The sequence below is a fragment of the Netta rufina genome, assembly GCF_964035555.1.
Source record: "Netta rufina genome assembly, chromosome: 13".
Classification (NCBI taxonomy): Eukaryota; Metazoa; Chordata; class Aves; order Anseriformes; family Anatidae; genus Netta; species Netta rufina.
Genome location: NC_140136.1, coordinates 4,861,007 through 4,876,231, shown reverse-complemented (window position 1 = coordinate 4,876,231; position 15,225 = coordinate 4,861,007). Strand labels below are relative to the sequence as shown.

Below are 15,225 nucleotides of genomic sequence, written 5' to 3'. Positions count from 1 at the left end.
AAGCTTTTCTAGTCTGTTTTGAATAGACTGTGTCCTTGGTAATCACTTTTAGACCTCCTATTTCCTTCCTGTGGAAGCAGTTCAACTTGTTTCTCTTTAGTGTGCATCTTTTAAAGTGTAATCCAAGAGAACTGTGACACTTGTGTGAATACTGCAACCAGCAGCTGCTTTTTCTTGTCCTTTTACATTTCTTTTTTTTCTTTTCTTTTTTTGTTTTAGGGAGCTGAAATACGTGATTCAGAGATTTGCAGAAGACCCGAGACAAGAAGTGAGTTCAGTGCCCATTTTCACAGAGCATTAATTGGAGGGATTGCGAGTATGCTTGATCCTTCCTTAAGCAGTTTGTTTCAAAACACAGTGTAGTTTTGCTGCTCTTGAGTCTCAGAGGGGTTAGTAGCCACTCAGGATATACTGTTTTAGTATCAATGGTTCCTTCCCTTATGTGTTGTGACCTTGTCTGAGCTCAGTTGATGTCCTTATTCTTCAGTAAACTGCAACCAGCAAGATTTCCCCAGTTTCTTGATTCTCTCCTAGCTTTTTGTCTTCCATATGAAAAGAAAGGAAGCAAAATCCATGGATCCATGCAGCTTACAAAAAAGCAGGGTTTATTTAACTGTGTTTCAGTTACATTTTGTGCAAATGACCATAATTCTCATAAATTAGCAGGAGAAAGGGGGTAGGAGGTACGTTACTGGAACGAGTACATAGCTGTAGCATAGCCTCACGGTGGCTGACTGCTTCATAGCTGCACATGTAATGTGTTTAACATAATCAGCTCTGGCTGACTCAGAGGGGACCTCTCATCCACATTCATATTTTTGTGCCAGCATAAAGAGGAGAAAGCTCCCCCGAACTGTCGGTGAGGAGCCTGTGTTGTCATCATTGCCCGGAGCTCATGGTTTTCATTGTTTCAGCCTTTGTGAGCAATAGTCACCCTTGCTGAATAAGAAAAGGCTTTAATTTTCAGAATGGCACCAGGATTTCATCTGTCACTATCATTGAGTCCCCAAGTAAGGGGGCATGGACTTTACCTCCCCTCTGACCTCCTCAAAAATTAAATCAGAATGTCTGTGTCTATTCAGTGAGGAAAAAAAAAAAAGAGGAAAAAAAAGCTTAATGGTGACTCCTCTGTTAAGATGTAGGACTAGATATAGTTATCTCTGCGGTGATGCCAGTTCTTCTGTGCATCTTCTACCTTATGTGTCCCTGTTGCATTTTCTGTGTTGGCTTCTTTCACCCAGACTCTGGTCAAGTCTTGTTACAGCAAGACTAATAAGAGTTTTTCGTGATTGGAATGAGCAAGCCATCAGCCTCTGCATTTCGTATTCAGATCATGTCGGAAGTATAGACACATGCTGAGAGGACAGGGGGAAAACAGCAGAAGCTCTGAAATTTGAGTTGTTTTTTTTTCTTCTTCTTTTGCTGTTTTTTCTTTTCTTTTTTTTTTTTTTTTCTCAAGTGAAAAGAACTGTTCTAGATTAGAGCCATTTTGTGTTTGATTTCTGTACAGGGAATGAAAAATGACATGCAGTTAGCACTGATATAATTTCCCTCCTCCTTTATAACACAAAAAACAGATTTTGTGAGTAAAGACTTGCTGATGTGTCAATTGGGGTATTAACCATGAAACTTCCAACATCCCCAGTTTTGCAGTTACCTCTGTTCGTCCAGTGTGGGAGACATTGGTGGTTATTGGCAGAAACTATAACTTTCCCAATGTCTTCTCTTTTGGCAGGTCCACTCATGTTTGCTGAGTGTGCGGGCTGGCAAAGACGGCTGGTTCCAGCTCTACAGCCCTGGAGGAGTGGCATGTGATGATGACGGAGAGCTGTTTGCCAGTATGGTACGTGTCTGCAATAATGTGAGTTTAGTAACTTCTCTTCAGTAAGTAGGTAATGCATAGCTGGAGATAAGAAGCTTTACATGTTTTTGTTTTTGTTTTTTTTCCCAAAAAAATACCTAATTCATGGTTCTGTAAGCCACAAGTATTCACTGGGAAACCTAAATCTTTATGGTGCCAAACCCATTGCTTGCAGTCAGAATTTGGTTAACTTTCCTTTTTTGAACTTTGGCTTTTAACTCGTTGAAGGACAAGAAAGAAAATAACAGATTTGAACCCCTGATGCTGGCACTGTTTTCCTATACCACCTGGATCAAGTCACATAGGTCTCACTGTGTCTTAATTCTCCATGTATCAAATAAAATGGGAATGTCTACTTCCTTCTCTTGGCTAGGGGAAAAACGTTGATGTTGGCTGTTGGCATACAGTGAAGTGGCTTTCATGGGGATGTATGCTTCAAGCGTCTCCTGTAGGCTGAACATTTTGGGACCTGTAGAACATGCATGTCTGTACTCTTAACTTAAATTGAGATTGATCCAATATCTGTGAAATAGAATGGACAAAGACTGTTCACAAAAGGGTTCGTGTGTCTTCACCGCTTCTGTGTCTTCTTGTATTTGGAAAGAAAATGTCTACAAAATGAAATACTTTCTCACAAGAGCTTTTGTGGTCCATGATGTTTATGAGCATCAGGAGATGAGGTGTATGAAAAAGTGCAATGCTAACATACATGAATATGCAGTACTCTTGTGCCCTTTGCAGGGAAGTCCATAAATACTTAAAGAGCTGCTAATGGCTAACCATAATGTTTGAAAAACATCTTGTTCCAAGAGGGGTCTTACATTAATCTTAGCATCAGTATTTTCCATCTCTCAAGAAAACCTCCGAAAAAGCTTAATAATGATAACTGTATGAAATAAAATCTCATTTGGCTTGAAGCTCACCTTTTTAAAGGTCATCTGAGCAGGTGGATACTTAAGAAACAAAGATTTTGTATTCTAAAGGCCTTGCTGGCAGCAAAGCCACAAGGAAAAAGAATTGCGTGGTAGCACATGATCTGTATAGAATTGACCCCGTCATGGAATGGGTATGATATTTTCAGCACTATTGAGCATAACCCATGCAATACTGTGGACCAGGGAACATATTTACAAGCATATTGTAGGGTGATACTGGTTTAGAGTCTGCATGGTGGACCTCTTACTGCTTAGGTGACTAAAAACTACAAATTGTCACATAGTGCTCTGCCAGCAAGCTGGTGGATCAGCCTGGGCCATAAAATAAGATTTTCGGATAGGAACCCGAAATTCTCTGCAGTTATATCTGGGGCATTTAAATGGGAAAGGATATTGCCAACCTTTTTTGTGAGAAGAGACTCGTATTTGATTTGTACAAGTGCATTCGTGCCATAGGTGTCACTGTGTGATACCATCCAGTGCTTTCTGGAGCTGGGAGAGTGTCTGCAGGACACTTGACAGCTAGAGGACTCAAGGGAGTTTTAGGAGAATTGCCCTGAAAGGAAAGATGTTGCCCCTTTCAGGGCAAAGTGAAAGGAAAGATGTGCTTTTTGGCCTTGTTCAAAAGGTCACTTCCAATCAGCAACAAAGCTACCAAGAGACTGCAGCCATAATAGTAACAAAGCCCTCATTTTCTTTAGGTTTGTTGCGAATACTTAAATTTGTTTGACTGCATAACGTTGTCTCTTCTAAATGCATGTTTTTCTTAGGCTCACGTTTCTAATTTTAGCTCTTTGTTTCTCAAATAGGTTCATATTTTAATGGGATCCTGCTATAAAACAAAGAAGTTCCTGCTTTCACTGGCTGAAAATAAATTAGGACCTTGCATGCTGCTGGCTCTGAGGGGTAACCAGACGATGGTAGAGGTAAGCCCTAAGCATACATAGTCATACGGGTTTACGAGCAGCGCTCAGATTCAGTTTCACACTGCCTTTCCCAGAATTAGATCTAGTGGAACCAGAGAAGCTGAGTTCAGGTCTGCGTCATATCAAACACCAGTAGCGGGTAGTTGTGTTCCCCTTGATTAAGTGGAATGAAATATTGTTGCTCTGCAGACGAGAGTGTAAATTACATGAGAGGTGGCTGCAAGAATTTTTGGACCGAGAGATTGTTTGCTGTAATTCAGTTGGAGAGACTGTGGTGGGAAATAAATGGCAATGAATGTACAGGCTGTACTGAGGGGTCAGGGTGCAAGGCAGTGAGACCTTTCCATGACTCAATGCTTAATGCTTGCCTTGCCACTTGCAAAATCAGCAGTGCTGTGAAAGTACGTTTATAAAAAATATTTGCTTGTATTAAAATGCATTTTTTTAGTGCTTAGGATAGGTTATTTTTCTTGCATTAATAGCAAATATTATTTTTCTGGGTTTCTTCAGAGAAGTTTCTTGATAAATGCCGTCTTACATTTTAAAGAGAAAAAGAGGGTGATTAAATAGGTGGAAGGAGTTGCAATTTTTGCAATATAATGTTACTTGATTTTTTCATTATAAAATAAAATGAAAATGCAAAGTTTTTATTCCCTCCATAATTTTATTGATATGATATGGAGCTGAAAATGAAAGGCAGCATGGAGGGGGCAGGTTGTGTCCCACTGGAGTTGTCTCCCGGAGTCTGCCTTGCTCCTGGGGCGAGTCAGGTGTGTTCCCCATGAGCTGGAGGGTGTCCTGGCTGCAGCAGCCAGCTCCCAGCATCCTTCCCCTCATTCTTTCCCCATCTGCCTCATAGACTGGGTGCACCTCACTTGAGTTCTGCTTGCACAGAAAGCCCAGCACTTAGGGACAGAAAATCCAGCACTTGGCTGGCTGCACAGCTCTGCTGCTCATGCATAATACCCCGAGTCTGCCACTCTGCAGTCCCGCCGGTACCTGGGAAATACTGGATCAATTGTACCTGCTCTGATGAGGGCTGTGGCATGAAGCCATCTTCCAGGACTGATGCAAAGTAATTGCACCTCTCAGTCAGAAGGAATGAGCGCTAATGGAAGACAGGATAGATAGGGTGACTTTCAGAGATTGGAGTTCATTCTTTACCAATAAAAAATGTGTTTCTTGTGTTGAGAAGTCAGTAAATGTTGCTAAGATCCTCTAATCTAGCCTGTATAATGCATGCTCTAAAAACTTACCTGGTAATTTAAAGTAGCATGCCCATGATAATTAGGATATTTGTGGAAAAAAAATTAATTTAAGCACTGCAGTGACCATTCTTCTTTCATTCTGTTGCTAGATTTTGTGTTTGATGCTGGAATACAACATCATCGATAATAATGACACACAGCTCCAGATCATCTCTACCCTGGAAAGCACAGACGTGGGAAAGAGAATGTATGAACAGCTGTGTGACAGGCAGAGGGAGTTAAAAGAGCTGGTATGTCACCCTGCATGCAGTATTGCCATAGCACATTGTGGTCTGTACTCTCCAGAAATGGAGGTACAAAAGAAAGACAAGCAGGGTGTGAAATTCCTGGCTAACAACAGGATGGGAGCAGTATTTAAAGGATCTTGCTGTGAATGTATATGCTGCATGATATTCACTGATGTGTCTAATCCCATACTATGTTTCTGAGTGATATTCAATAACCTGCTTAGAATCTGCATGGAAGAATAAAGGTGAAATCTTGCTGCCTTAAAATCTTGTAAGTCAGCTTGTCAAATTCTGCCACCTTTTGACATATGAGTAGCAAATAGTTCTGGGGCTGGCCAGCATTTCTTAATGCTTAGACATACACATTTCACCGAAGTGTTCTTTAGGTCTGGATTGCAGAGCCCATGAGAAAATGAATTTTTCCTGATTTTAAAGACAGGGTCTACAGCTTGAAGATAAATCTGCTCTCATTAGCACTTTTTCACCTCTGCAGACATACCTACAGTCTTCCTCTTCTCCTTTCCACATTTGCATTTCTCTTCTACAATCCTCTTGCTCCCAGCCTGAAAAGAATATGCCTTTTTAAAGTCAACCAAATGATTTTATCAGCTGCACGGTCACATCCCCCTTTGCTCTCAGAGCCCAGCATTTTAAGGCTGCTTCCTTTAAAGTGAAAGTAAGGGAATAAAGGCTGGCCGAGTCAGACGAAATGCTGACCCATGGCACGGAGACTGCTAGCTGTGGTTAGTGGCAGTCCCCTGGGTAGCAACAGGCCTGCATCTAGCACGCTCAGAAAATAAACCAGTCAATGCAGAAAAAGCAGGGAAGAGGTGGAAGGTCTGGCTGGGAGCTTTGAAATTGGAGCAGGGTTTGTTCTGGTGAAAAGCCCCCTGTACTTCAGTTGGTCTGAAATGTAGAATGGCAACCTCTTTGACTAAAATATCTTCTCTCTTACAGCAAAGAAAAGGTGGTCCCACAAGGTTAACACTGCCATCCAAGTCCACAGTAAGTTAATCTCATTAATAGAAAAACAAGCTTTGTCTTTCCATATTGAACACTTTAAGTCTTTAAACACTTGATAAATGTTTACCACGTAGCACAGTGGTTTTGATAGGTCAAGAGGGGAGCCCTTCCACTCTGTCAACATGACTGGAGTTTACACAAGCAAGGGCACATTTCTGCTCTTGGGTCTGCACGCCAGTTTCCAAACCCAGTGCAAGCAGCAGGCTGTCAGATCTATACTGGTGCACAGATTTGGAATGCACAGTTGAATCTAAACATAGATTCGGGGACCAGATTTTGCATTAGAAAAGCAGACTTCACAATTTGCAGTTCTAGATCTTACACACTGATGTCTGAAAGAAACTTGTCACTGTTGCAGATAAGAGCAGTGAAAACCCAGAGTAACTTCACTGAAATGGGTAACAGGTCCGAGCACCGTTTGGATCTAGAATTTGCTGTGAAATCTGCATTAAGTTAAACGGCCCATCTTCACCATGAGCTTTGAAACTGAAGCCTTGGTGTCTCTTAAGGATACACAAGGAAAGAAAATTCATGTTCTACTGTCTGGATGCGTTTTTCCCAGGGTGTGTGAAGCAATGCTGCCACAAGAGCTCAGCTGCTTGCCAACAAACAGAAACTTCTCTGTGTGGTTCTCTGTTACTGTAAACAAGTGGTAGAATTGTGCAACCCTTGCTGGTTAGCAGTATCAATGACACCACTGCAGATGATTGCAGCCTGAGGAGTTGATAATCTTGCTTATCAATCTGGTGTTTGCTTTCAGGATGCAGACCTGGCCCGCTTGCTAAGCTCGGGATCTTTTGGAAATTTGGAAAATCTCAGCCTGGCCTTTACCAATGTAACAAGTGCTTGTGCCGAGCACCTCATTAAACTGCCTTCACTCAAGCAGCTGAACCTGTGGTCAACTCAGGTAAGTGCTTTGCAGACTGAAACTCAGAGCAGGAACCCATGCTGACTAATTCTGAAATTTCATGTTACGTCAGCATGAGAAGAATGTGTGAAAAGGCTTGCATAGAATGAGCTTGTTGGCATGCTATTTTTACAGGGCCTTTCTATGGTCTCGTTCATCTTGGGAACTGATTTTCTTTTTTAATTTTTAATTTAAGAAGGATGGCATTTAGCTTGGGTTGGAAGTTCCAGTTAGGCATTGTTGATGCTGTGTACTTTACAGTACATGTGCCACTGTTCATCTGAGAAGAGCTTATGCTTTCACCCCTTTAGGACAAAGAAAAAGACACTGTGCAGCTTAACTGGTCAAGCAAAACACGCAGTCTATGCAGTGTATGTAGGTAGTGAATTGCTTTGAGTGCTCATCAACCAGAATTTCTTTAAAAACAGCATCAAAATAAACTAAAATAATGAATACGTATAAGGAAACTATAATGAGAATGCGGTTATTTTGTAAGCAAAACGAGGCCAACTAAACTGAATAAATCATTCAGCAGTTAATTGAAAGAGCTTTTAAAGTAAATTTTTTCTTCTACGTTTGCCTGCTGGTTTTAGTCTCTGAGGTTCTCCACTGAAGAGTTTTTTCTCTATTTTCTGTTAGCACCTATTCGTAGTGCTCACTAAAAATATGATAGTTCCCAGCACAACCACAAGAAGCAGTACTTTTTTCACTAAAATGTCATGTAAATATCTTGTCTTGTTTTTCTTCCAACTATTTTTGTATCCCAGAAATTTTCCTCTTTTTGTTTGGGGAATAAGAAGTAGATAGTCTGGAAACTAGCAAGCAGATTCTATCTCCTGTGGATTTGTCCTAGCAGTATAACTTCTGGATCTGAAAACTCTGATGCTTTTTGATTAAAATCAATTTATTTTCACTAGACAAAGAGACTGCTTTTTGTATTATTAAAAAAAAAAAAAAAAAGAAAAAAGTTTAGATTCCATTTTATTTTGTGATATCCTGGTTTCCATTAATCCAGAATTTAGAAACAGCAGAAATGAAGTGGGTCAATAGAACAATTACCAATCAATAGTACATTGTTCTTGCGACCAAAATAGCTAATTAATACCACTTGCATTGTGTGCTTTTTGTGATGTGGTTGGGAGCTGGCTGAGACTGCCATAGCCATCTTGTATAGCCTGGGTGGGAGCCCTCATACGCAGTGCAGACATCAAAGGCGCTGTTCTCATTAACTAGTGGCCTGTGGATAAGCGCTGGGTAGTGAGTAAGGAGACCTGTACTCAAACCCACAAAATTATTTACAACCTGCAAGCCCTGTCCTAAACGTGCGCTGTTTGCACAGTGCTGTTGGTGCACTTTTGTGAAGGCAGCTTTGCTTGCCCCCACAGTTCGGGGATGCGGGGCTGCGGCTTCTGTCGGAACACCTCACGATGCTGCAAGTGCTCAACCTGTGCGAGACGCCCGTCACGGACGCCGGGCTGCTGGCGCTTAGCTGTAAGTGACCAACTCATGCTATGGAGGGTAACGGTGTGGGTTTGGAGGAATTCACATGGTTCACACAGCAGATTTCGTTCTTGGCTACCACAGTGACGTAGGACAGGCCATAGTCGTGCTGAGATTTAAACCATCCTCCTCCTTGCCTGCTCGAGTCTGGCTCGAGTTTGGCTGCCACCTGAGCCTGCCTTAATGCTTCAAGCATTCTTTTAATTTTTTTAAATGATGTTTTGTCCCAGACCGTACTCTCCCTCTTGCCTCTAACTGTACCGGTGTCGTTTGTCTCAATCTCACATCGTGACCCATCACCCTGGGACTTCCCAGCCTTTTTCACGCTCCCTGCTCTGCGCAGGAGCCTGCGCTTGTGGTGACGGAGAGGAAGATTGCAGAGCCACACAGCAGCTTTTTAGTGAGATAAGCAGCTGTGTGCAGCAGGTTCCATATTTTCTGACATGTCTTGCTCCTTCTTTTTGAGGAGGCTAAACTCTGGCCGTTCTCGTTTGGTTTCATATCAGAGCTAAGTAGGGCAAGGCAGTGCAGGGCCATGTAAGCAGCATTCAGGATTCCCCTCTGCACTGAGCGCTGCGTGATGTGCCACAATGAGCCTCTTCCTACGTCCAACAGTGTATTATAAACCTCGCCTGTTGGGTTTAAAGGGCTCCTTTAACAGGCTTGATCTTACACAGACATGCCAGACAGGCCAGTAGTTACAGCTCCTCTTAGGAAACTATTCTGCTAAGTGCTGGAGCCCAAAATGGAAATAGGTCAGGGGGAGAAGGGCTGCTGGTTCAGCATGCCCCCTGCATACAACAAGCAAAGCACTGAGAACAAGCATTGCTCAGAATAATGTGCAGGAAACTGATTATGAGAAGTTGCCTGAACTCCTTTGAAGTCAGTGGACTTAAGCGTATGCTTAATGGCCCTTCCTAAATAGGGACTTTTTCCTGGATGAGGGCCCAAACAGCTGTTTATGCATTTGTAGCTCTATATTTTACACTATTCAGCTTTTTCCTGAGACTGCAGCACATAGTCATGTCTTGTTTATGCTTTAGCCTACTACAAGCCTGATATTTCAAGAAAACGCAGCATGATCCTAAATATGTGTGTATGTGTGTTTTCTCTTTTAGCCATGAAGAGCCTGTGTAGTTTAAATATGAACAGCACCAAACTTTCAGCAGATACCTACGAAGATCTCAAGGTATTTCTGAGTTACACCTGCTAAAGATGAGAAAACTAGCTGGCCCAAGAGGGTTTGCAGATTTAGCAAATGCACGGTGGTAGTGCCCAGTGCAGAGAGCACTGGCCCTGCAGTGTGAGTAACGTGACAGTCACCTGAAGAGGTGTGGATTATTTTGGGAGGATAATGGCTGATGCATCTTTCTGAGGTTGTTGGCTCTGATGGACTCAGGAAGTGTTTAGTCTATTGAGTGGATGAGCATGAGGTGGAATCAGAAATGAAGTCAGGTCCTTTTTTTGCTGGAGCTATCAGCAGTGAAGGTTTCATGAACAGGAGCGCAGTGGTTGCTACCCATGAGGATGCACAAACAGGGAGAGCATGCCTCCAAAGCCATGTCTTGTACCGTTAGCAGGACCAGAAGTAATGTGGATGAACAGCATTACAGAGCTTTGGTTCATGACGCCAAGGAAGAATTAAGGGCGTTGGGAAAGGTGCAAGTTTATCTTGACACCTCTTGGACTAGAACTGTGCTTTAAACAGAAACACCTGCACAAATGGCCAGTTCCCTTGAGCTTGATATGTAAGATGCCTGGTGTTACCATTTGTACTGTGAATTTACAGCCACTTCAGCAAAATGGTAAAGAATGAGAACGGAGCTGTGGGAGGGGAATGGCCCCAGGTGGTTTCAGACAAAGACTGACTGAGATGTGTTGGCTTGTGCAACTTCACATGGACTTTTTCTTCACTCTGGTGTTGTGTGAGTCACATCTCCCCCCAGAGTCTTACCTTGTAAACCTAAGTGCTCAAGATGAAACTCCACATTATGTTGTCGTGTGTTGAAACCTTAGATTGTGCCAGGTTTACTCAAAAAGGTCACAACCTTGGGTTGAGTTTTAAACTCGTGGCAAGTTCTGAAACTGCTCTGCTTTCAAAATTCACTGCAAATGTATATCTTCAGTTCTGGCTGTGGAGCCAGGGCTCCCCCAGGGACTCAGTTGCAATGCTGCTAGCAGAGATTTTTCAAGATCAAGTTTTCAAAACTTGTGTCACAATTGTATATGCAAAGAAGTCGTCCTTGGAATTAACAGCTGGCTTGCAGATGGGTTCACACAATGGAGCTTGTATCAGGCCCCAAGCATTCGCAGACAATCAAGGTCAATGCTGCATTTGGCCCAGGGCTCTGAAATCGAGTGTATTGAAAGGATCCTCCAGTCCTACGCCTGCTTCCGAGCCCTTTTGCCACTAACTTGAGGCTGAAGCTCACATTTTCCAAACCGGTTCCCTCTGCTCCAGTGTTGCATGAACAGTCCTCAGCAGTAACACAAGACAGTGACTTGCCAGGGCAGACAGCAGAACTGGCGATGAGCAAAGCTGTGTTGATTGCACAGGATTAAAAAAGCTGAGAAGGGCACGCGTCACATTTTCCCTTCTCACCTCTTTCATCGAGATGAATCGTAGTGGCCATTTTTTAGAGCAGCGTGCACGTTCAAAGGGAGGGGAGTAGTTTCTCACCCTGGGGCGCGTGGTTATAGGTCTGTTGAGAACAGCTCAGCCTTCAAAGAATTTGTTTTTGATACAAATCTCCCCTTCTTCTCCCCTCGGTCTGCAGCAGCATTCGGGGCACAAGGCAGTGATGCCATTTCCTCCTCACTCCTGCTCCCGCCCCACTAAACACGCTTGCACACACACAGACACCCACATATGTACCAGGCGGGCTGAACCAGACAATAAATAAACACCCACTACTGAAGTCATTATTGCCTAACTGAAAAATTATTTGCTGGCAGTGTCTGTAGGATTATGACTAGCTCTTATCAAAATATGCGTGCACATAAATCAAGGAGTGAGGTAATAACGACTCCTAGAAACTTTCAACTTCTCAGTTATGCCCTAGCCTAATTAAATATGTTCGGGTTTGGAGAATTAGCTGTATGATTATGGTCAGAGAGCATGAAAATGGGACCGACAAGTAGGAAGAGAGCAAAAAGTTGATTGCCACCTGTTTCGTGTGGGCTAATTTGGAAACAATGAGTCCAAATGTGTTGGAGTTTGTGGAACTGAGACCACAAAGGCACCAGAAGTTGCTAGCACTCTCTAAACTTGTTTAATAAATGGAGGGAGAAATCAGGCAATGCCATAGCGTGGAGGCTGCTGCAATTTGAGTCCGTTGCCGTCACGACTGCAGCTTGACAAACACCTTTTGATAAGCATTTGTAGAAAAAATAAAGACTGGGATCTGATCATGGTTTTTGTCAGTTGTAACAGAGCCTATGTCCTGAAAGCATGTAATTAATTCTTTTTTCTCCCTCCTCACGCAGGCTAAACTGCCCAACCTGAAAGAAGTGGATGTTCGCTACACCGAAGCGTGGTGAACTCTCCCTGCCTCCAACTCTCTCTTTTGCTTCTGACAGGAAGGAAAAGATTTTTAAAACAAACAAAGAAAAACAAACCGGAAAAAAAATAACTTTTGGCTAATACCTGTAGAGCAGTGAGTGCTGGGACTTGGTGGTAGGAGTCGTGGTATGAGGTGGAGGAATTGTGTGTGTCAGGGGACAGGGAAGGCCTGGACCTGGCCGAATTCTTGCAGCTTTGTGATTTCGGAATCAACATAATTTAAATTGAAAAGGAGAGAATTAAAAAAAAAAAAAAAGATAAAAGAGGAAAAAAGAGGACTTTGTAGCAGCAAGAGGAATATAAAGAGGAAAAAAAACACCTTTGTGGATTTTCTTTGCCTTTGTGTTTTATGCCGTGTGGAGAAAAAAATATATTCATTTGTCATTATTTACCTGGGTTTCCTTGGCTGGCACAGTCCGAACTCCTCTTTGACCAGTTTTGCTCCAGAAAATCAAACTTACAAAAATCTCAAGAGAAGAAAACCAAAAGCGATCTGATTTTCACCCCCCCTCACCCTGTGTCCTCTCAGTTGTTATGCAAAGTAATTTTGTTGTACATAAGATTTACATAATGCACCTATTTAAGAAAATGGTTCACAAATAACAGGTCTGGGACCTGTCTTTTATTTATGAATTGTTAATTCTTTTACCCTTTTTTGCGTATAGTACTGTATAAACTAGTTTGCTGTCTTGTTGTTATTATTATTTTTTTTAAAGGAAATGTCCTCAAAGAATTGCCTTTTAGTAATGCAGACTGTATTATACTCCCTCTCTGTCACCACATTCATCGCTTGTCTTTTTGATTTCAAAATGCCTCAGATGTTATTAAATAGGAAGGAAAATATCTATCATAGGTATGGTTGTTGGGGGAGGGGTTGCAGGGATTAATAAAAATGAGATTTCCTTCCGAAGTCTGGAAAACTTTCTTTAAGTCTTTTAAACCACATCAGATTTAACCATGGGTGATAGGGAAAATTTGTCACTTATTTTGCCAAGGGGTAATAACAAAGCTGTCGATTTTACAAATTGCCTCTGTTGTTTTCTGTTTACGTCCGATATTTCAAAAAGTGAAAAAAAAGCTCTCCCTCCATTTTGTGCATAAGCTTTTTATTTTTTTGCCCTTTTTTTTTTTTTTTTTTTTTTTTTTTGCCTTTTCCTCTTCTCCGCCCTTCCCTCCCTCCCCCTACCTGTTCTGTGCACGCATTGTTCTGCATGTTCCTCTGGGGAGGCTGCAAACATAGCCTTGTCGCTGATCTGATAGCTCTGACCTGTCTGTAAATGTGACTGCTACGTTTTTTCAAATTTTCTTCCACAATTGCTTAGAAGATGATTTTTTAAAAATTGTGGTTTCTTTTATAACTATGCTGTTGACTTTTTTTTTTTCATAATGAGCCTTCATTGTACAGAGCTGCTTATTTAAAAAGAAAAAAACAAAAACAAGTTTTTCCTCTGTTTTAACACCTTTATTTTATTCTTCAGCACCTCAAGGTTTCACATACAGCCAATGTAATTTTTTATATATAAATATATATATATTTAATCTTATTCAATGGAAGCCAAGCTTTGTTTTTGTTTTTGTTTTTAAACTTTGTTGCTATGTAGACAACCCCTACCCAAATCATGTTCTTTTTTTCTTTTTTTTTTTCTTTTTTTAAATAAATGAAATGGAAATTGAGTCTTAACTCATGTAGTGTGCCAGGTTTTTTTTTCCCCTTCAAATCCCAAACTGTATGCAGATACAGTATGGGAAGAAAGAAGAAAAAAAAAAATAAAAAGGAAGAAAAATTATGCCAACATTTTCCTTAGCACTGTTGCTTTTACCAATGGTTTACTACTACTGTTCTGTAGCTGTGTACAAAGAGATGTGAAATAATTTCAGGCAAAAATAAACTGTAAGTGACTATCTTTTAGCTGCGTGCTTTGTGCTTTCTTTGAAGGAAACTTTCACCAGCCTGGTGAGTCGGGGATGCTGTAGGAGGCAGAGCTGGAGCCGGAGGACAACAGCTTGCCCAAGGATGGTGTCGTCAGGAGCCACATGTGCTCATTGCTAACGTAGGCAGTACTGGAGAGGTTGGGGCATTTCCAGGCTGCAGAGGGGTTTCTGTGTGTTGAGGCATTTCGCAGGGCAGTGTCCCAGTGGGGTGCTGTGCTTGTGATTTGCTCTCTGTCCGTGATAAAGCGCTCCGGTGTGTGTGCTGGGTGCCAGCACAAAATCCAATCAGGCCCCACTTAGAAGAGCTGCTGGAACTGGTTTCAAGAGCCACTTTCATTGCCTATGTTACCTGGTTCATATTCTCCTATATCTATCCATATTTCTGTCCTACTCCACAAAACAGACCTTAGGACATGGAGAAACACCGGCATTTTGGAGTGTGTTCCCAGCCAAGGTAAGAAATGCTTGAAGGATGGCCCTTAATAAAGAGCATGAGCTGTGACTTCAGCTTTTCCCTCTGAAATAATGCAACACCATGGTGAGGCTGTCGGTCTGTTTGAGTGCTTTTCCCCTTGGGTACTTACTGCCACATGTGGATTGTCCTCCGCAGCAGGACAAGCAGTCCTGACACCTCAGGGACCTTAAAAAGCTTTTCTGGATCCTGAATAACCAGAAATACCCCGGTGATGCTGGAGGAAGAACTGAGACTTTGCCCAAAGGAGGAGAGCATTGGCTGTGGTGAGACGAAGGCATTTTGCAGCAGGCAATGGTTGGACATGGGTTCCTGCTGCCAGCCATAACCTGCTGCTCCCCAGGGCTCTCCCTTCTGGGGGATCAACTACAGCACTCTCCTAAATGGGGAGAGTAATTGGGATTTCTGTGAAACGGCTCCTTAGGGGAATGATCCCTCTTAAAAAAAGAAAAAAAAAAAAAAAAAGGTTGGGTTGTGTTACATCTGTTTTTTCTGAGAAAAAGAATTGCAGCTAGCTAGCAGATGATCGATCTGCTGTTAAAGTGATGCATGTGGTCTGTCTCGCTTTGCACTAGGCATCTCTGTGCCCAGCCAGGTGCCTTTGGCATCCAG

At 42.2% G+C, this 15,225-nt stretch overlaps 1 protein-coding gene across 1 annotated transcript in view; it reads left to right on the top strand.

Moving 5' to 3' along the window:
- The window catches only part of CMIP (c-Maf inducing protein), a 128,163-nt gene extending 114,084 nt beyond the window's left edge, over positions 1-14,079 (top strand). Inside the window, exons 13-21 of the mRNA XM_084294408.1 lie at positions 220-268; positions 1,736-1,843; positions 3,606-3,722; positions 5,080-5,220; positions 6,175-6,222; positions 7,001-7,147; positions 8,533-8,638; positions 9,766-9,836; positions 12,134-14,079. Coding sequence (XP_084150534.1) covers positions 220-268; positions 1,736-1,843; positions 3,606-3,722; positions 5,080-5,220; positions 6,175-6,222; positions 7,001-7,147; positions 8,533-8,638; positions 9,766-9,836; positions 12,134-12,187 — 841 coding nt within the window. The 3' untranslated portion in view covers positions 12,188-14,079. The remainder of the gene's footprint in view (positions 1-219; positions 269-1,735; positions 1,844-3,605; positions 3,723-5,079; positions 5,221-6,174; positions 6,223-7,000; positions 7,148-8,532; positions 8,639-9,765; positions 9,837-12,133) is intronic.
- Positions 14,080-15,225: the final 1,146 nt, after the last annotated feature.